The sequence below is a fragment of the Chiroxiphia lanceolata genome, chromosome 3 (genome assembly GCF_009829145.1).
Source record: "Chiroxiphia lanceolata isolate bChiLan1 chromosome 3, bChiLan1.pri, whole genome shotgun sequence".
Lineage (NCBI taxonomy): Eukaryota > Metazoa > Chordata > Aves > Passeriformes > Pipridae > Chiroxiphia > Chiroxiphia lanceolata.
The window spans coordinates 46,741,204-46,769,116 of NC_045639.1; the positions used below are offsets into that span (position 1 = coordinate 46,741,204).

At 33.9% G+C, this 27,913-nt stretch overlaps 1 protein-coding gene across 4 annotated transcripts in view; it reads right to left on the bottom strand.

Annotated features, from left to right (window-relative positions):
* PACRG (parkin coregulated) overlaps positions 1–27,913 on the bottom strand; it is a 228,373-nt gene that overhangs the window by 99,217 nt on the left and 101,243 nt on the right. For all 4 annotated transcript variants that reach the window (XR_004355784.1, XR_004355783.1, XM_032681402.1 and 1 more), the window contains exon 4: positions 7,759–7,930. Coding sequence is in view for 2 of the 4 variants with exons in the window: in XM_032681402.1 (XP_032537293.1) it covers positions 7,759–7,930 (172 nt within the window). In the remaining 2 variants the exon portion in view is untranslated. The remainder of the gene's footprint in view (positions 1–7,758; positions 7,931–27,913) is intronic.

Below are 27,913 nucleotides of genomic sequence, written 5' to 3' on the forward strand. Positions count from 1 at the left end.
ATTCCAATTTACAAAGCATGCTAGGCTGTTGCCTCTTGGCCTAGAAGCCTGCTGTAAGAGATGGATCTTCACAATAACAGCAAAGTAAACAACTGGTTTGCTTCTCAGTTAAAGACACCTTTCTGCTCCTGACTTCCCTGGCTCAATGGTATATATTTCACTTTGATCATCTAGACTATAAGCTATGAATTGTAACATTCTCTTAAATAGCAACTTGGAAAAAAAAAACCAGCCCAATGCATTGGTTCTGTTGTTTGGTAGTTTTGATGTTTTCTCCTTTAATGGTATATAAACTTGAAGATTTCACTTGTGATTAGGATACACATTTTTCCAAGAAATGAGCAACCCTCAAGCTTAAATAATTGCTCAACTGAAGTTTATAATGAAGTATTTTTCATTCAAACATATTTTATTTTGTGCTGCTACAGTTTTTCCAAATAAATATTTTCTGAGGTTCATCATAAATTTCTTAAATAAAAGAGAATTTTACAATGCTATCAGGTTAAATATCTGATGTAAATGCTCAGTATCTGAGTCAGCTCTGTGTTTCTACCATTCAAAGCCACAGTAAGAGATAATTATGAAATTTGAAAGCATATTTGAAACACTGAATAGTTTGGGGATGGAAGTTTTCCAAAGTGCTGCTTATTAGTTTGTTAGCAATGATCCGATATAAAATACAAATTCATTGCCTTCAGTGAATGTTAATTCACTGTATTTTTAATTTCAGTTACATTTTATTGGCAATCTATATAAATTTAGAATGTTCTTTTGCTAATTTCCCTTAAGAGCAGAAATTTTCTTTAAGATATATACCACTTGTTTGCAATAGAAATAATTATTTTAAAACATTCAAGCCTTTTACTTGAGTAACATTTTTAACATCTCAAAGAAAAAACCGAGAAGTTATATAAGTTTATTTTTTATATGTATATTTTATTTTTATGTGGCAGTTTGAAAAATCCTATCTCAGAGATGTTGTCTGTAATAGAAACCAGAGTTCTCATCTTTGGGACTGATAGATTTTATAAGCCAGGAAACATGACAGCATTTCTCCCAGTACACAGTGGATCTGTTTCATGACACAATGTATCTTCACAGAAGAGACTGAATCAGAACATTCTTCCCCAGATAGCACATTGATAGCCTGAACTTTACAGTTTCCCCAATCCTCCACCTTGTGTCTAAGTACTAAATTTAATTTTGGTGGTTGTAATAAAAGTTATGTTGATAATTTACTTCTCTCTAATGTTCACTGGCCTCTAATTATATTTCATATCTTTTTCAAATACACCTGTGAATCTATGTTTAGAAATGCACTGGCAGGTTCCATTCTATATTTAGGTCTCACAACCAAAGATTAAAACCAATTCAGTTTGTATTCATATATCTCACTCAAGTGGTAAATGAGGCAACTGTTTTAGAAAATTCTTTGCCTGAAGCAGAACAAGATACATAGAGGAGGTCTCCTGTAGGGCAACAGGCACTCAGGATAAAAATGCTTCGATTGTTGTGATCTACTTAATCTTCTTGATCAAGGGCTTTTTTTAAATTCACAGAGCCAGGTTGAAAGAACTCCAAACACAAAGTGTTCTCAAAATGCAATTGATTAAAGTGATATATACTGCTCTTACAGAGATTTTTGTCCAAAACTTTCAAAATGCATACTACTTAACTATCTGAATGGATATAACAGCATTATGCTAATTTCACAGAATGGTAATGAAGGTAAGAAACAGTAATGAAACACAGTGTTTCAATCAAGAGTAAAACAGAATAACAACCTTCTGTTCTGTACAAGTCCAGTAAGATCCTGATCCAAATAACAATACAGATGTACAGATATTTCTTCCTGTACAACTGAAAGTGACATGTTGCAGTAAAGTGATGGGAAGGAGGAGTAGGGGGCAAGGTATGAAAACCTCAGGACAACCTTGTCATCAAAGACTTGATTTTGTAAAGCCAAAGCCTATGACACAGAAAAGGCTAAGATCCATAAGCGAAACATTGATGTTTGCAAGAAATGCAATCTAGCAGAATATGGAAGACAAAGTCAGTGCCTTTTTTTCAGCTTTAGTTGTGCTTGTAGTTGTGGCATTTTACTAGATCAGCTCCTATAAATCTTGAATTCTATTAACATTTGCGGACCAGTTTAATTATCTAGTATAATGAAGACACTGAGAAGAGAGTCCCAAAAAGCTTCTCAGTGACTATGCCAGTCTACAGTTTCCATCCATTCCTAGGTGAACATTCCTTCCTCTGTGCTAAGCTACTGAAACTTCACTGAGTACCCTCCCTTCTGATGGAAACAGATCTATTATCAATGAAATGCGATGCCATTTTCATAAAAGGTCTGGGCATTAATATTTGCATTTGTATTGCAAAAAATAATATAGCATTCTAAATGTATTGTTGGTCCTTGAAGAAGAAGAATATGGACAAGAAAAGCCTGACAATACAGTCTTCTTAGACTTTCAAAAGGTATTTGGTAAGGTCTGTCACTGGCTTTTGAAAAGCCTAACTGCAATGGCTTCCATATAAATAATGGCTTAGAGATAGGAACTGAGGGCAACAAAAAATGATCACAGAGGAGGAGTATCACTACTAGGGCCTTGCAGCAATCTGTGCATAAATTCATGCTTTTCAGTAGATCCATAGATGATTTGGAGGAGATTTAGACTGATGATAACAAAGATTTCTGACGATACCAAGTTATTCCAGATGCCAAAGATAAGGGCTCACTCTGAGGAACTCTAGAAGGATTTTACAGTCCTTCTAAATGAGGTGATAAAATGGCAGATGAAATTCATTACTAATAAATTCTAAATGTTAATAAATTAATAAATTCAGGAGAGAATAGCTTTAACGCCAAAAGTCAGAGATGTTATTTGCACATTTCACTTTGCAAACATGGATGAGATTTATCTCGATTGAATGAGAAACACAGTTTTTCCTCATGGACAGTAGTAAATGGGAGTAATAAAAAATCTAGTTTCTATACTATTTGAAAATACCTGAAATTACCAGTTTTGAGCAGAAGACTGTAACATAAACCTAATTACAATCACTTGTACTGGTTGATGAAACCTATAGGGCAGTATTTTAGTATCAAGAAAATTTAAAAAAAGTCAGAGACCCTTGCTTTCTTTAAAAGCACTTTAAGTCTTATAAAGCAAGCTCATTTACAGTTATTTTTCAGTCTGTGATGTTAACAAGAAGAACTGGTTCTCAAGAGCAACAGTCAGTCAGGAAGAAGATAAAAATTCCATTAAAGGTTCGATTTACTTCCTTTAGATGACAGAAATCAACTTCCAGGATTCACAGAAAGAAAAAGACTACAGAGTAGAAACCCACGTTTATTCCATAAAAATCAGCAGAATGAAAAGAAGTATTTAATGACTATTAAATACTCTTAAATATAGTGAAGATATATGAGAAGAAATGTAAATACAACTTGGCTTAGAATAACTGCTAGCAACACGTTCAACTTTACTTATCTAAATGCAACAGTGACACTGATTTGACACTAAAGAGGAATTAACTACACTGTTGCCCAAGACAATAAGAATCCACATTTTACAAGCAAATAGAAAACAGAAATCTGTTTAGTTTAGAAATTTATTAAAAATTAAAAAGGACTCTGTAGGTGACACTGAGGGAGGAATGCTTTTTTCATTTCTCTAGATCTGACTCACAAAAAATCTGTTTCCCTTAAAGAAATATTTTCAACAAAGTTTAAGGTATCCTTGATCTACTGCGTCACAGAAGGGATTTTTAACAGCATGGAAAAAAGCCTCAACAAGTAAAACTTCAGTGTTCCTTAGGATGGAGATTTTTCTTTTTTTGACTCAATCAGAAGAACTTGTCTGCTGAATGCAACTGTGTAGAAAAAATACTTCCATCTAAGTTACAATTTAAGTGCAGAGATGAGAGCTTTATCGGCTTTTGGACCTAAATTCAGATTGCCTACACATCCATTCTAGGATTCACAGTGTAAAATAGAAAAGATTCTGGCAAATGGGTGACTCAAGACGCTTAAGTGTTTAATTTCACATTATTTACTACTTTAGCAAAGCTATATCAAGATGTTCCTATTGATCATTTCTACTCACTCACTCCAGCTTCTGTCCTGTTGTGTACTATTACTTCATTTGTGACAGTGCATTTATAAACTAGACCATTGAAATGATCTGAGTTTCAAAGTAATGCCACTCTGAAAATATTTTGGGTTTATTTCAGATTTGGATTTTTTTTTTCCTTTTTAGTGATACATCTAGATGTGAGATTCACTGAGTTGCTCCACAAAAAAATGCATTAGCAAAAGTCAGAGTGTGGGAGCTGGAACAATTGGTGACTTTGTGCACGAAGGGGTTGAAAACTCCTACAACTACACTGCCAGCAAAGCAAATGTGAATGGCAGCACGCTCGCTGCCTCTGAAAGGAGAGGAGGTGCTTCCACACACTGTGTTTCATGTCCCTGATGTTACTCATAGAAATATTAGACAAAGGTGTAGAAACTTCTGGAGCCTTCAGTGTTCATGTCTGCGTGTGTGTTTCATGCAGAGAATGCTGGGGAACTATGCAGTCAGGAATCTGAGAGTTGCAGAAGACTAATGAAAGCAAGAGAAAGGACTTAGAGCTTTTCTGATTTGGCATTTGCTATGGTACATGTAATATTAAAAGCAATAATTTGCCCTCCAAATGAGTATCAAAATTAATTTCACATTCCCATAATGTCCACAGAATTTAGGACTATTCATTGGCAAGTACACGGTACAATAGGCACCTTCCTGGCTGTTTTCTTGGTTAGTTAATGTTAGGCCACACATGAATTTTAAGATAAATCTGTACATTACTGAAAGACATGACAGGGCTAGACAGATCCCCCTGCTCCCTAAAAATAAAGGAATTCTCACATAACCTACAGGCATCTTTGCTTGCCACCCCAGCGGTTCTGTTTGGTTCTCTGGCACAAATCCAGTTTTTGATATGGGGCAAAATTAGTCTCCTTCTTCTGTCTTTTTACCTGCCTGCAATCTGAAAGTAACAAATGTCTTCTGGCAAAGAAGACATTTGGCTGTGTGTTGTCCGTCAGAACTTTCATGATACTGCTCCAAAGTACTTTGCTATTGGCTCAATTTATGAATCTTTGCTGAGGTTTAAATAACTCAGAAAATGGATTTGCCTATATCTTCTGTGAAAGGGAGTAAAAAGCCTTACACCTTAATTAATTCCATTTTCTGATTTTGCATTTTGTTTATTGTTAGTTGGATTCTTTACAAGTTTGACAAATACAGGGAATTTGTTTTTCCTGCATTTTATGTCATGCAATGACTATATTTATAAACTATTTTATCATGTTTTTCCAGTGCAAGGTACAATATATTTTGAATTTTTATTTTGAGAAATAAAAATATATTTTGAATATTTTTCTCTTTGAGAAACTAATGCCTCCAACCTGAGGGCTTTTTTCTTCCTCTGAATTTCAAATAAAAAAGAGTGTGTGTCAAACACAAAACAAAAAAAAAGCAAATATTTTTCAACTAAATATAATTCTTCTTTATTATTTTAATAATATTTGAAGTATTTTAGAAGAGACACCAGGCCTGTTAATTTCAAGTGTATGGGGTTTTCTTCGTCACTGCCTGTTTCTATTACCAGAAGAAAATTTGTTGAAAGAACTTGGGCTTACAATAACACACAGATTGATTAAATAATATAATTTTTATCTCTAATGATACAGTGTTCAAAAAGTGCTAAATTTAAGCAAGGATGGGTGGGGATAGATTTCTCCTTAAATCATTAAAATACGATACAGAATTCTAACATTTAATTTAAAATGTTTTTAGAGAACAGCTCTTTACTAATATTTTCCTTTGATGAGCATGCAGGAGAGAAAACTGCTTTTAAAAGTATTCTATCTTTAAAGTTGTTATTCTGCCTTTCTTATAACCTCATCTCCTTCATCATATATATTGCCTTGACTAACAATAAATTGATTCACTCTTTCACAGTAGAAATATGGTCTACAAGAAGACTGGTTAATCAGACATAACTCACCCAGTGGGACACTTTAGAGACAGTAATCTGTGTAAAACATATCTGAGTTTATTGTGGATGCAGCCGAGTCACAGAAATGCATAGCTATGACGACACTGCTATATTACACAGTCATAGCAACTTTAAAACCACTTAAAAGTATGCAATTTCAGATTCTTGGGATTGGTGGTGTCTTTTTTAATATTAATATGGCTTTAATTAGGAAGAAGTCATCATTGATAATACTTAGACTCTTCATACATTAAAGCTCATACAGAAGCCTTTTTAAAATTAAAAAATAAGCACTTGAGAATAAAAGAAAGCAGAACTAACAACTAAATTTAGCTAGTAGATTCTTCAATATGTTCCAGCACCATAAATTATGACTTGATTTAAAAGACTATATATCAAACCCATACAAATACCCTTACCTAGCAGTCTCTTTCTAATGCTAAATGCTGTGCAACACCTAAAGCTTCCAGGTAACTACTTGTAAGCTAGATTCTGGTCTCAGTAAGACTTTTAAATCCTAATGGAATAGTTACTGTCATAAACTTGCAGTCTTTTCTGAAGAAATTATTTCAACTTTCCAAAAAATTGATACCATTATAAATATATTTTCCTGGTGTTGAAAATACAGTTCTAAAGAAATGACATGATTCTTCTCTTTACAGGTTCCCCTTTTAGAGAGAAAAACCAGTAACGTTGTTTTCTTAACCTTTCTCAAGTGTCACTGAGTAACCATTCTGAATATTATATATTCATTTTGACATTTTTAAAATCTACAGTAGGATAATGACATCTATAATTAATCTTTTTTTAATTGAGAAGAAATTGAATTAAAGAACTCCACAATTCTGACCCTTCCAACACTATTATTTCAGTATTATCAGGTTCCAAACTGCATTCACTTCCTCTTTTTCAAAACTGTACTTGACTCTATTCATTCTGTATCACAAATACAATTACTCTGTTTTGCTCTGTATTAGAATGGATGCTGAAGCCTCTCAGAAAAACAGGACAAAACACAGCAATGATACCATTAATGATTAACGATAAAACAGAAGCCAAGTTAAACAAATATGAGCATCTATTTGTATAGGTGTAGTGTGCAGACTTAAGAATCAAAATACCTAACTAAAGAAGGATGATGGCTCAGAATAATATCTCTTCAAGGCACTGATATAAAGAAAGAAGAAAGGACAAAACAATATATTTGAAAGACTAGGTGCTTCAAAAAAATAAAGTTTTGGTGGTACTACACTTGGAGTTTCAGTGGTACTAAAATAATTTATTACCTTTCACATAATTCTACAGAAAATAGGTATGAATATATTAAACCTTCAAAATTAATATTTTTAAAATGCCATCTGTTAATTTCTCCTGTCAGTTTAGATGAATTGGTCTATACAGTAATGGATCTACATCATAAATATACAAAATCAGCTAAGAAAACATCACATTTCCAAAGACCAAGAGCCACCTGTAATAAAGAAACCCACTAACCAGATAGCCTATTCTTCTGGATTACTGCAGATATCATGGGCAATAATTGAAGGCATAGGCCTTCTGGCCTCATATCTTAAAATTTACTCACATTTGCAATAATCTTCATGAAATATACAGGCTGTCATGTCTGACAGTTTAATTAGCAATTTTTCAAAAATCTACACCACATAATTACAATTTCAGGGATTTTTTTCCTACGTGTTCACCTACTTTTTATTGGGATAATGAGTTGAGGAACGACAGGAAGAATCTTGTTTCCACCATGTTCCAGCATGTCATGGATTCCTTGACGAGCAAAAAACTCATATGGAAATTTCGTTTCACAAAGCCCATCAAAGAACAAAGGCAGAAAGTAATGATAGTCCAGATTTTCAATCTCTACCTGAAAATACATAATAAACAAACAAATAAATGCATTTTTTCAGTACTAATACAATGTGATCAGGCCAACAGATAATTCATGCCTTCTACACAGACATGTTTAGTAAACAATAATTCATTTTTTATCACTGCAGAATATCATTGAGTCTCAACTATGGTTTATGACCAGATATTAAAATACAGATATATTAGACCTAAGGGAAGGAACAAAAATTAATATACTCACATATATTTTCACTTTTGGATAAGTCAATACCAGATTGTGTACCTTATTTTGCAAGTTACCCACAGGAACCAAACCAGTCATGTTAAGAACAATACTCTGTCTATTTCAGAAAAATCTTATATCTTCATTTGGACACTCAAAACAACTAGCAAGAGGAAGAATCCTGTAAGCAACAAATATCCAGCACAGCACAAATATCAATATTTGTACAGAATTTTCAATTTTCTAGAATATTGGCCTAATTTATTTTCTATTAATGTCAGGAGCAGAATTATAAAGAAATTCCATTATTACCTACTGGGAAAAAAAAGGTAGAGAGCGAGAAGTCAGGTACCTATTTTTAATAGGAACCTCCCTCTAATCCTAAAACACAAAATGTGCTACACACAAGCGTCCACACAAGTTGTGGACTTTGTGCAGGATTTTGCACTCTTGTTTTCTTCCCTTTTCTTTCTTTTACCCATCAACACTGTTCCACATACACCCAGGTTAGGCAGAGAGAGTCAGAAGTTTGTTTATGGCCTGTCAGAGCTCTGAATACAGCTCAGAAGTGACTCAACAGCAATGCACTTTCTCTGAACAGAATATGATCCTCAAAATCACTTGGAGACCAATCCATCTCTTTAAGAATCCACTTCTATCTTTAAAACAATGCTTAGCTGCTGCCCTATTTTTCCAGTGAGATTAGGTAGTATCCAGATAGATGGATACTAACAAGCTTTGTCATATACACCAAGCTGAACCTCCAAATATCCTATATAAAATTTATCTGGTTAAGCAAACAAATACCCATCCATTGATTTCAGGGCAGAAATTGCCTTCTCACTTGAATTGTAGAAGTCTGATCTAAAGCAGTCAAGAACTGAACTTAGGTTTTACGCTTCTTGGGTAAATCCCACAGTCAGCAAGCAGCAGACAGAAGGTCTCTCTTTACAGCCATGATACATTTTTCTCCCTGCTTGACTCTGAGTAGATCTGAATCCTGGTCTTGCACATCTTAGCTACTGATTTGACTGCTTCAGTCTTTCATGTTGAAATGGATCCATCCATGATAAATCAAAATAAAATTGGAGCAGATACTTGAAAGTAAATATGGCCTCAGGTTGCTCCACAGGAGGTTTAGATTAGATATTAGGAAAAATTTCTTCACAGAAAGGGTTGTAAAGCATTGAAACAGACTGCCCAAGGAAGTGGTGGTGTCTCCATCCCCAGACGTGTTCAAAAAACTTGTGGCTATAGCACTTGAGGACATGGTTTAATGCTGAACATGGTGGTGATGCTGGGTTGACAGGTGGACTTCCTGGTCTTTTCCAACCTTACTGACCCTACGATTCTTTGAATATCCTAGGGTCAATTTATGAGAAAGTTCAAAAATAACTATACCAAGCAACCATATATGAATATCTTAACAAAACATGAATTAAAAGACTTTTAAATTCCTAAATTGACGGGTTTTGTATTTCCTGAGGGCATTCAGCATTGCTACTGGCAATACTTGTGAGATGGTAAAGGAAGTCTGCCCCAAAAGTCACTGAGAACAGAAAATAGCAATATAGCAACTTCTGGTGTCAAGCCTAAATCAGAGGCCAAATCCTCAATACAGCAAGAAAGCTGAGGTAAGAAGTGACCAGGTGGTCAACAAATCATTGACAAAAAGCAGGACCAAGAAGAAGCAATTTTTTTCCTGTTCTCTGTCAACAGGACAATAAAAATTCCTTTAAGATGTTTCTTTTTAATGTTTATAATCTTGTTAGATTTTTTGTAATTAAATGTTCAATAACAAAAAATTTGATTTCAGAAAATCAAACCCAAAACCTACTTGTGTCTGGGGAAAGTTATAGATGTGAAAGAGTGAGATTCAATTAGTAATGTGTGGGCTTTTTTTTTTAAACTGGGGAGTGTTTCACAAGCCAGAACACCATTATCACATCATGTCTTTGGAGAGGGTGGGGGGGGAGGGTTAGAAAGTATTCCTTATTTGGAAACCTTTCTCTATATGAAAACTCTTTCAAAATTACAAACTATTTCCATGAAAAAATATCTTTAATACACATCCATGTCAGACTTCTGAATCAGGATTTGCAACTATTTTGTTGCAAATACATATAGTAGAATTTCTCATTTATTTTCTTCCACTCTTCACTAATATATCCTCTAACTGTATCTAACCAGTTATCTTTCTTCTCAAAGATGTGATATTTCTGATACTCTAAGCAATTTTTTTCATCCGTTCTTTGCCCTTGAAACATGCTTTTTCTGTTTCAGATATAAAGAAAGCTTGTGTGTTTACAAGCTTGTCAATGTTCTTCAGTGATAATAATTAGTCAAAAAAAAGATATTACCTTTATCTATCAACTCTGTATTATGGTTACACATTGCATATACATAGGAATGATATATCAACTTTAAGGTGAGTATGATTTCTGGATTTAAGAACAACTCTGATTTTTACACATGGTACAAAGGCTTTATTATGCAAAAAACCTTTACAAAATATAAGTATGTCAAGCTGTAGATCATAAAGCATTTGTGTGTACTATTCCCTTCTCAATTAATTCCAAAACCATGAATGATTGACAACCAGCATGGCTCTGAAAAGGATTCTGATTTCTAACTTATTCCCTAATGTGTCAGCTGTCCAAGCATACAGACAGTTTTTACTTAGGATTTTTTGCTCTATAATAACTCCCACAATATGGAAGCCAGAAATATTTTGCCTTACATTCTATAGTGTGAAACCCTTTCCTTCTGTGTTTACTATTTAGCTTTTAGAAGTGGCTATTGTACAGTTGTTCAGAGAAAAATGTGATTTTTCTGTTTACGCCTACAAAATTCTTTTGTTTTTTACATCCACCCACAAAAAATGCTGATTAAACCTCAAATTCTTGGCACAACTTGTCCACATCTGAGAACAATGCTCAAATATGGATTTTAAGAAGAAATCTCACAATAATTATTATTAACTTCTTTAATAGTGGTTTGTAAGTTGTGCAGACACAGCCTCTGAACTTACAGTAAATAGGCCAACTAATAAAAATTGAATGATTACACAACAAAAGCAATTGTAGCATAATGAGTAAAATCTGTTTCACGAAACTTCCAGGCTCCTTAAGTATACTAAAAGCTTGCTAGGTGAAAAATAATATACTGCTAATAATTGTTGCTTTATCGGTACATATAACTGTTGTACAAGATGGGAGAAACCAATGGCAGTGTCACAGTTAATTTGTCCAGAAGAAAATCTTTTCCTATGAAGCAGCTCACAGTGAGAGGCAAGTCTGATGAGATAATGAAAAATTACATAAAGGTTCTAGGCTGACAATAGTAAAGATTTGTGGCTAATCTGCCTGCTAGATGAAGAAAGTAAACTATTTGAGAGAACTTAAGGGATAGAAGAAGTTTGACAGTAATGATATCATTGGTCTTCCTTAAAAATCTTATTTAAAGTAATCAAGTAAACTATAAGGTAAACCTGAGTTTTAGAAGGTAGTGTTTAAGCTACATAACCAATCTAATTTTCCATCTCATTTCACACAAATGATTACATAATACTATGTCTTTGATATGATTATCCAAAAATTGGATTTGATCTTCTAGAAACATTATATCTAACTGTGTATCCACTCACTTAATGTCTTTCTCCAAGGTATTAAAATTCAGTATAGTAAAAAACCTCTGGAATTGTTGGCTTGATAAGGACAAACAGGAGTTTTGTAAGGATTTCAGAGATTTTGTATGGAGCATTTGGTAAAATAATAGCTCCCTCTAAGATTATTTTCATCTCTATTTTGTAAGTTAATGGAAAGATAAAATCAGAAACATTCTTGAGCAATCTCTGTTTTAAACTTCCTTTACAATTTTTCTTCCAGATTTCTTTCAACCTTCTTTTAAGCTTGCTTTTTTTTTCCTTCCAATATCCTCCATCCACAGTCAAGATGAAGCCCTAACAGAAATCTTTTAATTCAGTCAAACAGTATTTAGAGCTTTTTTAAAATATTCTGTAGATATTTAAATTTCCCACAAGAAGTTAAATAACATAAGAAAATATTAGCTTCCTATGGATAAATTAAGAGAAGCAATAACAAGACATGTCTTTGGAATGTTACTGTACTGGCTATCTGAATTCAGCTTTGAAATAACTCCTCATGTAAAAATAAAAATCAAAAATTAAAAATACAGAAATGTTACATAGGTAATAATTTTGAATTTACTGCATTCCCTACTTCCTCCATGTTACTTACAAGAGTAAAGTTGTCATCAATGGCAAACCCAGTGTATTCTTAATTCACTTGTAAGCAACAATGGCTAGAATTGGATATGATCAAGACCTCTTTAATGTTATTGAAAGACAAATACTCAAATTTATGTCAGTACAGCAGACTTACTCAATAGACACTATTTGCAGAAAAACTGCTACTAGCAATTGTGATGGTTCTGCATATGGGTCATGGTTCCAACCCAGCCAGTAGCCAAGTCCCATGCAGCCATTCGCTCACTCCCCCACCAGCAGGATCAGGGAGACAATCATAAAGGTAAAAGCTGGAGAACTCATGGGTTGAGATAAAGACAGTTTAATAGTAAAGCAAAAGCTGTGCACACAAGCAAAGAAAACCAAGAAATTAATTCACTGTTTCTCATGGGCAGGCGTTCAGCCACCTCCAGGAGAGCAGGGCCCCATCATATGTAATGGCGACTTGGGAAGACAAACACCATCACTCCAAATGTCCCCCTCTTCCTCCTTCTCCTTTTTTAAGATGAAGATCACATTAGATTATCTTAGTTAACTGATTTCCAAAAAAGCATGTAAAATATGCTGTTCTTTCAATATGGCAAACACCTGTAGACTACACTTCAAGGACTGCTTTCTTTCAATTGATGGGAAGCATTATAAATATAAAACGAAACACCTGAGAAAGAGCTCCGTAAACATGACTCTGACAAATGTGGAATGTACTTGTGAATTGTTTGTGTGAAGCAAACAATGGACCACAAGATAACCTCAGTGGCAGACAAAAGGATTTCTGGTACTTCAGAACGTATGCTTATCGAGTTACATTCTTCTTGCTGTTCAAAGGCTTCCTGACACATTTTCAGACACACCTAGTTGCTTTTTTCTTTACATGATTTATTAATATGTAATGGCTGAATGGGAATTAACATCTCCTCTGGGGTCCATAGCCCATGGTAGATTAAGTTCCAATCCCAGCTGCAGCATCCAAGAAACCCTCCACAGGTGCACTTAGGCATCAGCAAGAAGTAGAGGATAAGCTCTGTTCCTTCACCACAAACACACACAGAATTATCATGGTGAAGAAGAAACATTCAATTTTGCAGACACTTTATCAGACACCAATGGACAAGTCTTCTCTGAAAAGGAAAACAAAGACAGTAAGACTGTTCAAAGCAAGGGGAGGAGGCAAGGTAGAGGTTAATTCCTCTTCTCCAAGGCAGAGTTCGAAGGTACAAGGACAATAAGGAGCTGATTGCAAGACCCTCCCACTACCTCCTGAGGAAGATATACTGATCTTCATTTACCTACTTTGTGCAGTATGGAGTTCATTTTAAACTTCATCAGAAGAGGAGTGAACCAGTTTGTTCATCCCCACAAAACACAAACAATGTGGTATGTTAGTAAAGAACTAATTTAAAATTGCCTTTTAGGAAATAAATATTCTTTTGCTCAAAGAACGTTTGCTACAATTTTAACAAGATGAACCCTAACACTCATGTTTAAACTTTTAAAGAATTGTGAAGGTAAATGAGAAAAGATTATCAACTGATTGTATCCCATTAGGGAAGCTAGTGGCCAGTAATTGTTTTCTTATTTTTTTGGCATTCATTTCCTTTTCCTTTGCCAATTATTCATGTGAAGCTGTCTGTCGAATTAACTTGAAATTATTTGGTTTTAATAAAAAATAACACAAAGCACAAAAATTAGAGATAAGTGCATTGGCACAACGGCACATATAAAAAAGTGTCTTTGGGAAAACAACTCTCAGAAGATTTAATTTAATAATATACTATAAATAATATTTAATAATTTAATAAAATATCACAAAACCTTCTAAAATGTCATGCACAACTAGAATTGTCCATCCATCCAATTTTGAATGGATACAGTTTTCACATATAGTGAACACCTTGCAGTTTTATGGCATTAGAAATTGTGTAAGCTTACAAAACATGTCATTAAACATTATCATTTGTCAATTATATTTTTTTAAAAAATATAATAGAAATTACAAAATCAAATTAGAATAGTGATTTTTCTCAACTAAGAGCATTCTATGATATAATTCCTTTCAGCTTCTGACTCTTGACATCTATCTCAAGGCAGAAAAGTGGGCAGAATCACCATAATAAATAGAATAAAATAGTGGTATTGTGCTGACTATCCCCAACAGAAAAGAAGAAGAGATATTCCTTCAAATGATTTTAGGTAAGTCTAATATCTTACGTTGGAAATGTTACACAATTTCAAAGTTCATCCAAACAGGGAATATTTGCATTTTACAACAAAAGCAGCAAATGTGTTTTCCTATATAAATGGAATTAAGCTATTTCTTTTTTCAGACCTTTCCCATTATTCCTTATTGTGAGCAAAGTTAAGGGGTTACTGACAGTTCCCTACAGGAATAGACACGTTGCTCACAAATTCCAAAAACGTGTTGCCATGGGGGATTTCTGAGCATTGTCAGAGGAAAAAAAATATCCTACCTATTTTACACTTGTTCCAATCTGAAAATTTTTAGGTTGTATTGTGTATTTCTGGATTACATCACTATTAACCAAGGAAAACTGCACAAAACAGGAAGGAAGACGTAGTCCATTAGTTAATTTCTTATTATACAGTTAACTTTATTGATTGCACACAGTATTTGGATAATTCTCTTAGTGAGAACAACCTACTGTTTATGTTGATTTTCTAAAAAGAATCTATACTTCTCAGAAGCATCATCCAATTGCTATATGCACAAGGTCTCAGTGACTTAACTGGTTGTCTCATAAATTTCCTAAGAACTGAGAACCTAGTTTACTACACTAAAATAAGGGTTTTATATATCTCTTGCTCTTATGAAACAAGCTTGTTAGGCTTGGAGCAGAAATTTGTAGACTGTACTTTGCAGATTCAGCTTGTTGAAAGCAATCCAAGGCACAGTTTTAAGTTAACAAAATAATAGATAAAGGATATCTGGCTTTGTAGATATAGAATTAAGATTTCAAAATGCTTTCAATAAAGTCCTTTTCATGAGATTATTAAGTTAGTAGCCAGAGAAGGCAAAATGAAGTTCTTTCATGAATTAAAAGCTGGTTACAGTAGAGGCAGCAAAAAAGCTAATGGTGGAGTACCCTGGGGATTAGCAGAAATGGTGCTACTTAGTATATTATCACAAGTCACAATAATTTTAAATTAAAAGTGTTACTCAGAATGATAGCTGTTATGGAATATTGCAAAGACTTGAAATTGGCTGACAAAATGAAATGATTTACCAATGTGGTGAAAGAAGAATTCAAGATAGAAAATAAAAAATATGAATTATTTTGCAACTTATAATGTTGCAGTTTCTGGTAATTGTATTGATTAATATTAAGGCCTATACGCAAGTATATATGAAAGACTGGTCTACTTAGGAATTCTTGACTGGAGCTAAATAAAAGTTTCTGCTCATTGCTTAGAATTATCCAAGCTGTCACAACAAGGAGTACTCCTCGTAGAAGGTTGGTGGGCAACTTCACCTAAGTTTGGATGAATTTAAGGTTGCTACTTTTGGTCATACTCCTTCCACAATCGATCCAATGGACACACAGAAGCTAAGATCTACAATATTTTAAATGCATATAGTGAAATCTAAATTATTTTATTTGTTTAATGAGGGATTCATTTCTCTCAGCAAATTGTAGTACATAAAATATGGCAAAGCAAATGATTACTGTCAGCACATTTGCTGAACTTACTACTAAAAGCAAATCAACACAACAGTATAAGTTTAAAATTCAAACCACTGACATCTAGTCAGTTTTTTGCCAGACCTAAACTAATCCATTTTAAAAGTCAAGTCACAAATTAAGTAAGATGCACAAACTATTGGTCATTCCTTTATTTCCTAGAAGCCCTAACATAGGGCTCCCAACTGATCTTTATTTTATAGTAATTTAGCTTAATTAAGGAACAAATGTAAAACATGTAAAAGTGACCCAATTGCTCAGGACTTCTAATTGTATATCTCTAGAGGTAACATTTTGCTCATTATAAGCATTTTAATGGTATTTCATATAGAATGGTATTAAATCAATATTTAATCTGACCTATCTTGTGGCTTCTTTAGAGCCACAGGAATGAAATTAAGCTCTGTACTGATCAGTAGGATTTCTTCAAGAGGGAAACTGGTTAAACCCTTACTGTTGTTTAAGACCAAGGTATTTTCAGGAAGTGCCAAGAAGCTGCATATGTTGACAGAATAATTGCATAACTGATTGTCTTTTGGATGACAACTCTTGAAAGTCTTTCCCCAGCTTTTAAATGATATATCCACTTACGAATCTGTTCACCAGCACAATAGGCTTGTTTGGTTCAATTTCCCATGTATGAAAATGACATTCCTCCCCATGAAAGAGCAAAGTCCAAACATTTCTAGATAACCATCCAGAATCCAGAACAATACTATAACACAGTGGGACAGTTGCCATGAATGCTGTATATCTAGCCCAGGAAGTTTTGTATCTTACGAACAAAGAAGTCATGCAATTGACTCCTCACAAAACAAATTGGAGAAAACAGGGCTACAATGTGACAATCTTCCCTAACTTCACGACTAGTACAGAGGAAAACCGAAACATTCTCACGGCTTCCAAGTGTGTCTGAGAAGGAGCATGGACCAAGAGCAGTTTTGGAGCAGAGGACTGTTTAAAAAGATGAGTTCAACCACCAGAAATCCTTTGTTCCACGGCCTCTGAGAGTCCTGGAAGATGGCTCTGAAGCTACTTCACATTTTTCTGCCATGGTCTGGTGGAATGAAATACCCAAGACAATCATAGAATCATAGAATCATAGAATGGACTGGGTTGGAAAAGACTTCCAAGATCATCGAGTCTAACCCTTGATCCAACACCCGTGGTTACTAGCAATGCTGAAAGGTCCCCAAAGGTAAGCTGCAGACAGGTGAATCAAATACTAAATGAACCAATTCCAGACATTGACAAAGCCCAGAAATGGAAGGGAATACTGCACCATCTGCTGGCTGACCCCAGCAGAAGGTGTTCTCTCTATTTCAAGAGCAAACTATGAAACAAGATAGGCAGGATTTACTGCAAATTTTAAGGTCAGATTTTGAAATAAACTGACTAGGTTAACACAGAAAAGTTAAACCCCTCCCCTTATGAAAATCCATGTTATTTCAAAGAATTCAAAATTCAAGACTAATTTTCAGAACTGGTAACTGACAGCATGACTAACAGTTGTTTACATGAACTATATCCATGCTTAAAACCAAAACAAGGCATGAGTCATTCTCTGAGTTCAATGCATAGTTGTGTGGAAGAGATAATTTCTGTACAGCTGCAGTCTTTGATGTAAAAACAGGATAGTTGCCTTTAAATGGTATACTGCGAATAGTCTTGGTAGTTGCTTCTCCTGAATCATGGATGAGCATTATTTCAGCAAATAAGCCATAGACAAAATCACAGCACAGACTGTGCTATCTGTGTACTTAAACTGTGCTGTGTCAATGCTCAAGGCTGTACTATCACATGACCCTGTTAGTTTTCTAGGAAAGATGTGGAAGTTGGCATGACTTACACAAACCTAGGTAGAGTGAAGAGCAGAAATACATTTGCAAAAATAAATCAACAGAAGTCGCCCAGCATAACTTTTAAATATTATATTAAATATATCAAAGCATACATGAGAAAAATGTTTGGTGCAGATGCATCAATCAAGACCATAAAGTGAGTCGATTAGACAGTATTACTCTCAAAAAGTCAAAAATAAACCCAGCTTTAGGAGGAGATTATAGTTGTTTGTGGCATCTGACATGGGTGTCTGTGAAATGAGTCACTGAACATAACTGTTACACTGACAGTGTCACAAAAATGGCATTTAACAGTTGGAAAGAAGTCTTCAGACGACTTTCAGTCAATATACCCATATGACCTCTGATGATTTTTAAAAAATAATATGTTTTCAACAAATCCAACATAAATGAATACTGAAATAATTAATTGCTTCTTTGTGGCATATTCATTTACCCGTGATAATTTATGTAGCTATAGTAATTCGGATTTCTGCGTAAAATGCCACTCCAGCCTAAACAGTTTTCTTCATATATTGGATACAATGTTAGTGCTATGATAACTGAGTACACTCATAGCAACCAGCAACCACGTAACTCAAAAGATCTTTCTCAGTTTGGTATTCATAATAGATCCGCTTAGGTAAGAGAAAATTCTGATTGCTTTATTAAGCATTTATTTACTCCTTTAAGAAAACCTTTTTCCAAACAGTATTTGTTCCATAAAGATAGACGAAGTCTCCAGAAGGAAGGAGTAGTTTTGGTGAAATCTAGATGGAAAATATTAAAATGTACTACATTACTCAAGGCTTTATTTTGTTGCATTAGAAAAATAACAGATAAAATTTTTGAAATTTAAAAAATAAAACATCTTCTATAATGTTGATAAACCCAATGGTGATTTGCCTAAGTTCAAGTAAAATTTCTAAGAGTAAAATGTGCTTTATGACTTAGCAACTGAATATTCTGGTAAAGGATTATTTTAATTAAAACTATGACTAGCAACCCTGCTTCAAATGTCAGAATATGGGTCTTTTTACTCTTTGGCACAATACATTTTGTGTTCTTTTATTGTACTTTTGTTTCAATGCTAAATTTATCTTGAAAATTCACATGCCCTGTAATGTTGAAAATACATAGTTTTGAAGGTTTTTAATTTCTTGTTAACGGAGTCTATATTATTGAGTCTAGATAAATTGAAGAAGGAAAAATTAAAACATTGTCTTAGTGTATTTTTCTATTTTAATGGTGCTCTTTAATTCTTGAAACAACAAAGATACAATACTAAATTATTTTCCAAAGATCCCAGAATCTTTCTTATATTGTGTGGATCTACTTTGCAGGTATATTTATAGTCCTTATGGAAATCAGTAAAATACTCTTTTAAAAATATATACATTTAAGGTCTGAACATACTGTAGATATTGTGACTGGTTGCCTATATAAAATCCTACCATATAAATAGACAATGAAGATAAGACAGTAATATTTTGAATATATATAAATATTTTTAATTAGTATAGCAAACTTAAAAATTTTTCCAATCAACTCCTTTCAAAATCAGAAGCCATTGAGAGATCAGCTAAATCTTGCATTCTCAGATCAAAATTAGATTTCTCCACATTACAAAAAAGGGGGGTCATGTTCACCAAGGTTATTTAGCATGCTAATATTCTGCCACAGTAATGCTTTAAATTTTAACCATCCAGCATACTAACTCAAGGACATTTTCAGGCTAGATGAAGATGATGGGAAAGGACAAACTACTACAGAGGCTCAGATAAATAACTACAGTTGACTGCGGTAATGATAGTTCTGGATGATTTTTTTATTTTCTTTTAAGGTAATAAAAACTATAAATCAAAGACAAAGTCGTGGAAAGTAAACTGAACTTAAATAAAATAGCTATCAGTTAAAGTAAAATAAGTAGGAACAAAACGGTTGCTAGCTTTAATATCTTTACAAGTCTCAAGAATTCCATTATAGAAAATCCTGTATCACACAGTCCAGTAAGTTGGAGCATATTTCTTTGCCTAGTTCTTTGTCTTTTCTATTCAGCTTATGAGTGAAAGACAAACTGTGCCTTTCAGTATGTTGCAATCCAAATTTGAAACAAACAGATTTTTATAATAATAGTTTTTTACTAGATGAAATGAGATCAGGTCACTGGATTTTCAAACTGTCTTTAAAAAAATACAGTGAGGAGGTCAACACATCATGTTGCATGTGTCTCTAAGTTATAATATTTATATGCATCCTAGGTATGTATCTTTACAAGATTTTTGATTGATACTTCTAAGAGTTTTGTGTTAAAGAAAGGTTCCAGATTCACATGGAATGCTGTTCTGTTTCAACATCGACCAAAAGAATAAATGGCAACAACTTATGCACAAAATACTTGAGAAATCATGTCTATACAAATGGGGTTTTTTTTCCTTTTCCAACACTTTGTTGGCCATATCTATATTCATTCACAGTTAAATAGCATAGATAAATAAGTAATGCCAGTAAATTGGACGTAAAAGTTAAATGGACTAAAACCAATGTCAAATATAAATGTAAGATTACAAGCTTAAAAAATACCTACTCGGTTTCCAGGTCATATGAAATACAACTGCTTAGCAGGGGGAGAAGGGAAGTTAATGCAGGTAAAATAAACCACAACTTCGATTTGGTTTATGTTGTTTTGTATGTAAGTCCTACTTTGGACTAGTTTGCCATATCAATACTTATATTTGATTTATGGTCGATATGGTTTTATGCCCAATTAATAGTCATGTTCTCAGTTCTAAGTTGCTACATGTTTTTTGTTGGTTAACAGGGCTGTAGAGTTTGGAGTAACCCTATTAACACAACCATTCCTGTGCAGTCTCTAAAGGGAAAAGAAAGTAACTTCGAAAAGCAGAGACCAACAACTAAGATCTGGTCCTTATCCATTTAAGTAATTTTTCTCAAATAGAAGTATACAGAAGTCATTGAATCCTAACTGTGTAGGATTTATCCATGCAAAGTAAATGGAGGGTGCTCTTTTTTTAGAGTAAAATAAAGTTAATGATGATGGTAAAGACCTCTGATGAGCAAGGTAGGATCACTGAAACCAGCAGAAAATCTCACTGCTATAGAGACAGATTTCTAATGAACAGATAAAAAAGGTCTCAGGATGGAAGTAAACAATCAAAGTTGGCTAAGAAATTAGAATTTTTATTTGAATACTAGGATATCCTAGATAGGTTTTGATACAGGAATTCAGTGGGAAAGTTGAACTTCTTAAAAATAGATGAAAATGCAAGAGAATTTGTTGATAGAGTTGTGTTAAATGTGGGCACTAATGGCATCATCAAGTGTAAATGCTTCACAGATACTAGCTTTATGAATAACCCTTAAGCAAACAACAGTCTGAATAAAATGCAGTATAGTCAGACTTAGAAGCAATGTGTTAAAAAATATTCTTTGGAGAAATAGTTCAAAGGCATTACATAATATAAATATATTAAAAGTGTAAATAGAGTCGCTAATGCAATGGGGATCTCAGTTTCTACAAACTTCAGTAAACAATAGTCAGACAATGAAGAAATTCCTTATGTTTTTTCTTCCACAGACCTACTATTTCCTTAGCAATCACTATAACACAGTGTTTGCTATGCAGTATACTGTAGCCTTAGCAATCTTACTAAGAATTCTGCACTTTAAGAGAGAGGGGGAAAAAAAAAGGAATAAAAAGCAGACAGACTATCAGGGACTGAGTTCCAAATCGGTAGCACTTAGGTTTTAATTGCTCAAGTTATTCCACTCTCTCCTTAACTACCAAAATAGTGCTATGCAACACAAAAAAATGCAAATTTTGATCTGTTTTTTAAACCACTATACAAATATTTATAATGCGGCTGTATTTTATTAAAAAGTAATCAAATAAGCTAAAACCAAAAGCTTGTCACTACAATTTTCTCGTTTTGGAAGTATGCTTTATGTGTCAATGACGACTTATTTGCCACCCTACTGCAATATGCTTCCAGGCTGCTTTTAAGATCAGTTGGGATTGAAATGTACTGTAAAGGCTAATATAAATACACATTTTTATGCAATGTAATATAAATCCAAAAAGTGGAATAATAGAAAAGGATGAAAATGGAATCTGATAAAGATTTATATTAATATCTGTCAAATGGGCTGCGGAATATAAATTTGAAAACAGGGTGCATACACACTGCTGGAACACTACGGAAAACCTATAACAATATTCTTTTTATTACTTCCCATACCAGCATTAAATATCAGTTATGCCTAACAATACCTCAAGAGGCACACAATTAACCAAATTTCTTCAGGAATCCAAGAAATTTTTAAGTGCATATAACTCAAAATCCTCTTAATTTTTTAGAAGAGCAACAAATGTTTTCATTATTCCAAATTTTATTTGATAGACCATTCAGTGGCTGCTACAGTACTTACAGCTTTGTTCCTATGGTATGATATTTTGGAAGATCAATTAAACCTTATAACAACTTCATCTAATCACACCAGACAAGCATTCAAGATGATTATTCTCATAAAATAATGAACACTAAAAATAATTTAACATATTGAGATTTAAATGATCATAATCAACTTTCAGACTTAATACTCTGTTAAGACTGATGTTTCTGTTTTTATCTGCCACGGTATTATCATTATAACAAAAGATGTCTTCTTGAGAACACTCAAAGAGACCAAAATAAGATCTTTAATATTTAGATACCAACAGTTTCCAGTGTAAAACATTCTATTTCATTTTAATAACTGAAAATTATCTCATATGTAAGGTCTGGAATTTCAGTGGAGAATTAAGGACATGATATTAGGGCAATTCTCTATGGGAACTGGAGACAGAAGTCGTGGTTTGGTTTTATGTTGTTTTGGGGGTTTTTTTTATAACTGAGCCACTAGTTCAAACTTCAAATCATCTGTGCAAATTCAATTGATGTTCCCAGTTCATCATCACGAGTAAAGTGAGCTTGTCTTGGCAGTCAAGGGATGGTAAGTATTGACCTATCATTTCAGAGAATGAATTTACTTTCTAAAACTAGAGACCATGTCTCCATTTCAGAATGCTTAGTGAGTTTGGTGCACACTATAACCCCAAAGTTCTGCAAAGAGGAAGGAGACAGTTGAAAAATGGAAACCGATAAAAGTGCTAATGGCTAGCAGGTTTAAAAAATAGAGAAATGTAAATCTGCCGTTCTAAGTCAGAGCACCAAACCAGCTCAAATCTCATAATGGCTAATACTGACATGTCAGTAGAATGAGCAAAAAATGCCTGTTAAAAGCTTGGTTTTCTCCCACATGAATGAAGCTTATAAGCAGGATATGTGTATCAATCAAATTTTTAAAATTTTATTTAACCAACAACTAAAGCTCTGACTCTCGAGATGAATAATTTCTTAGCCTGAGTGGTTTCCTGTAAGAATACTTTTCATTGCATGAGGATTTCTTATGCATTGTATAATCAACATTTGATCTTTTCTTAATTTCACATTTGTAAGAATTGTAGTTTTTCTCCACTATTCAGAAGTATTTTGTCTGCCAGTGGAGTCTGCCCTCAAATGAACAAGAAAGAAACTTCAGGCCTGTGGCAGGAATACCTAATCCTTCAATTTCTTTTCACCAGCCAAACAGAAGTTCTAAGGCCTGTCAGTGACCACAGTTGCTGTGACCAAGGTGTGGTTTAAACCACATGTGAAACAAGAACAACTTCCAGCTCCTCAGCACTGGATGATTCTTGGCTACTTCAAAACTGCATGTAAGGGAGAAAGTATGAGAACATGTATCATTTCCTCTCTCAACTTCTGTCCTCTTTTGGAGGAAAAAGCACCCAGCCAGGGAGGCTGGAAAGCATTCCCTGTAAAGCCAGGCCCTTCAGTGTCCCAGGATATACTGTGGCAAGCACCTATTTCACACATCAGAAATAAACTAAGACTCTACCATCATATTCATGATGGTTTGGTTTTGTGACCAGTGAAGTCTATGGAAATCCCAGTTGATTGGTCAGAACCCAAGTCCTCAGTTTATTCCAAAGGCTCATTAGTTACAATAATTTTCAAATAATGGGTTGTCATGTATTATCAAACTCATGAAATATACTAATGTACCAATTTCATGGTACAAAGGAGACAATTTGTCTTTAGCACTACCTCCATCATGGTTCAGTCCAGGATCTTTTACTGCAAACAGATATGGTGTCCAATAACTTTCATTTTGAGAGCCCTCACACTCTTTGTGAGATCAGAACAATAAGAACCCACATTCCATCTTCCTCTGTGGCAAAACTGCCTGAGTAGGACTGGCTATATTAGTAAGAACTGGTCTTTTGGAATCATTTAGCCAGGTCTAAGTTTTCACATACAAAGTTTAACACCTGTTTCTTAACTAAATTCTTCATGGAATTAACACATTAACAAATACATTTACTCATTTGAATGAGAAGAGAAAATTCTTGAACAACTTACCTTTCAGAAGATAACAGGTGAGAATATTGAAATTGAAGTTACTTGTATTATTCTATGTTTTCTTCACTTATATTTTCCTTGACTATCTTATTTCCTATAGATTCTTGGAATGACAATTCTAAGACTTTAAAAATAGCTCTTCCTATGTCACAGTGCCTTAAGCTCCAAACAGCATTATTTTATCATTTTATCGTGGTATCAGAAGTACCCTAACTACCATGCTTAGGTGGTTAAAAAAAAAATAAATCGAGGATTACTAAACAGTACATCTGGAGGCAAAACCAGTTGCCACTTCTCCATGTAACTTCACCCAAATACATCCCAAATAACTTCTATAATGAGAAACACTTTAAACTGACCTCTTCATAACCTTATGAGCTCCTCACATACAAGCCTATGCTTACCTTACAAAATGTGTTTATCATTTTGGGAAAAAAAAGTATTTCTTGCTGTCATGCCAGACGTATTCACTGCAATCACACTAACACCTCAGTTTTGAATTCAGACTTCCTGTCACCTTCAATATGCAAAAACACTGCTGTTCAGCCACAACACACAGTAAGGAAGATATACACTAGAAAAACAAACAAACAAACAAAATCCAACCCCGCAAAACAGAAAAGGGGAATTAACAAACTATCTGTTTTGTAGTAGGGTAGGTTATATATTACAGACAGCAAACAAAGCCATACTTAATCCACAAGTTTGCAAACAAAACTAAAAATAACTGTAACATCTAAATACACTGAAGGGTAAGTTATCAAAAAAAGCTTCTCATTAGTTGTCAGCTCAGAGTAACTTCAAAAGCAGTTCCTGAGTATCCAGTAATATCTTTCTGACAACCTCCTTATCTCTTACAAGCTGTTGTGAGTGCTGAATCAAACCAGCATGTCACGAAAACTTCTAACAGTGTAAATCAAAGGAATCACATGCATCTCATCAGTTAATGCTTTCTTTTCAGTTCATCACAAAAGGTCAAGTTTTTATAATGAAAAACAGACAGAAATCTACTTCTGTCACCTGAACCTGGGGGAATGTGTGTTTGTTTGTTTTGTTCATTCAGTTGGGTTTTTCTACTATAAAACCATAGAAATATATGAGTATTTAAACATACAATTAAAAACTTCAAACCTTTCTAACTGAATAGTGGTTTCAAATTTCCACATTTAAACATTACATTTTGAAAGCAGTATTAAGAAATTAACTTTTACTAAGCTTCCATTTTCCATTTTTCATGTGACATATTATTACTATGTGCATTCACATCTGCTTTGTAAACATATTTACATTGACAGCTTCCTGAACACACTGCCTCGGCACAAGCTCAGGCTGTGAAAGTTTCAGAACACTTCAGAATTCAAGATAAAAAGTTATATATTCGTTTTTAAATATTCTGACTTGTAGAAAAGTAGCTGGTAATATGTGGAAGTTTCATTTTATCTCTTTTTGTAGCTTTTAAATTTAACTGACCAGGAAAATAGGCTTCTTGTTTTGTTTGTTTGTTTTTTCTTCTCTGCTTATATAGAGAAAGAGAACAAGTCATTGGACATTGTACAAAATCCCTCTGTAAGTCTAAGACCAATGTAACTTTTGAGTAATAATTATGGTACATTCCAAACCATACAAAACAAGACTGTCACACTGTGGAGCCCCTAAAAGCCCATGGGTATAAGTATGCTTATGTTTATGTCTTCCTTTTTTTTTCAACAGTGAACAAAAGCAGAAGGCAAAGAAAGGAGTTCCGCCAAGATTTCCCGTGATGGTATAAAATAGTCTCCAAATGGCAAAGAGAGTAGGAAACCACTGCCATGAGCAAAGTGGAAAAAACCCCTCTGATTGTTGAAGAAGAGTTTTACATCCTCAGCCCTTCAACTTCCCGAAAAACCTCCCATTATCCATGACACAGTTCTAGAAATGGCCCTAACTATTTATTCAGCCTGACCCAACCACTCACCAGGTCGAAAAGTATTTATCTTTAATTGATCTGTTCCCATATGAAATCAGAGAATCATTTTGGTTGGAAAATAGCCTTAAAAACATGGAGTCTAGAAAGATCTAGATGTGAGCACCACACATCTAGCTGACCAAATCATTAAAAAAAATCCTGATTTTTCAGGAACAGATTAATCAAAAATATTTTATTCCACACACAGGGGATGCAAATATATTAGCTGACTAGCATCAAACTGTTAATGCCTTCTGAGAGTTGATAGTCAGCATTAGTTTTTATGCCTTTGAAATTCAAGAGGTTTTAGAGAAAGATGCCAGCTTCAATGCTATCAGTAGAACTCCACACAAATGCTTTCATTCTTTGTGAATCTCATCTAATTTTTCCTTTAATTCACCTCTGTTTGTGATTTTAATCCATCTTAATAAAATTCTTCTAAAACTATTAGCATGCAGACAGCGAATGTGACAAGACAAAAATCACATTATGAGATTAATACTTTCAAACATCAAACTCTTGAATGTCTGAAATTATTCTGAACATCTGAACAGCTGAAATAACCAGCTTTATTGTAAAATGTGATTCCCATACCAAACAAACAACTCTGCTGATGATGTTAAAAAAAAATTCTGTACCTTCAATATGAACTTGATAGTAAGACTTAAAGGGTTGAAGTAGTTTTCCTTCTAGAAAACAATCAAGTATTATCTTTTAATTTGTATTAACAATGTTTGAAAGATACTTCCTTATTCACTGAAGAATCTATATATCCATAATTTAATAAGACTTTTTGACTGATATAAAAAGAAATTTGTATAATTTGATCTTCTGTCATACAGGTCTGAGAAAAAAAAACCCCAAACATACAAAGGTAAGAATAACTTTCGCATTCGTAGTATTCTATACCTGCAGTTAGTGTGTCTTACAATGACAAATCCTAAAAGGCTTAAAAGAATCAATTAAAAACATACATATCCATATGCAGCCTTCTTCAGTTGCTATTATGTTCAATAGTTTTAATAATTTTTTTAACTACAGTGAAGTTAAAGATCAGGACATAGACTGGATCTAGCCTCAGAAAAACTCTTATTTGTAAGCTATTTCCTACTGAGAAACTGTATGATCTCTGTGGAAGTAACAGCTTTTCTGAGCATCATTTTGGGCAGAGTATGTTTCATGTTGGTCTATGAATGAGGCAGGCCAGTTTTTGAAGGAGACTATCAACTTCTAGAAAAAAGGACAAAAACTCTGGGATATATTCTATGCCAGAAAGCTGCTTCTACAGAGGAAGCTTGAAATTAAGCTTTTAGTGAAGAGTGAGAACTAAAAAAGCAGGAGTCATGATTTGAAGCTGTTTCTCATTGTTGAATTCCCCTACTGTCTAGGAAAGCAGGACTTTCTTGTAAATAAACAAAGTTCCATTGAAACATGAGCTCCACTAACACTTTTTCCTCTAATCCGGAAAGATGTGCAAAACCTTTAACTCTAGTGAGAATACACAACAAACAACTAACGTGTCTAACTGTAAGAGTTATTTTTA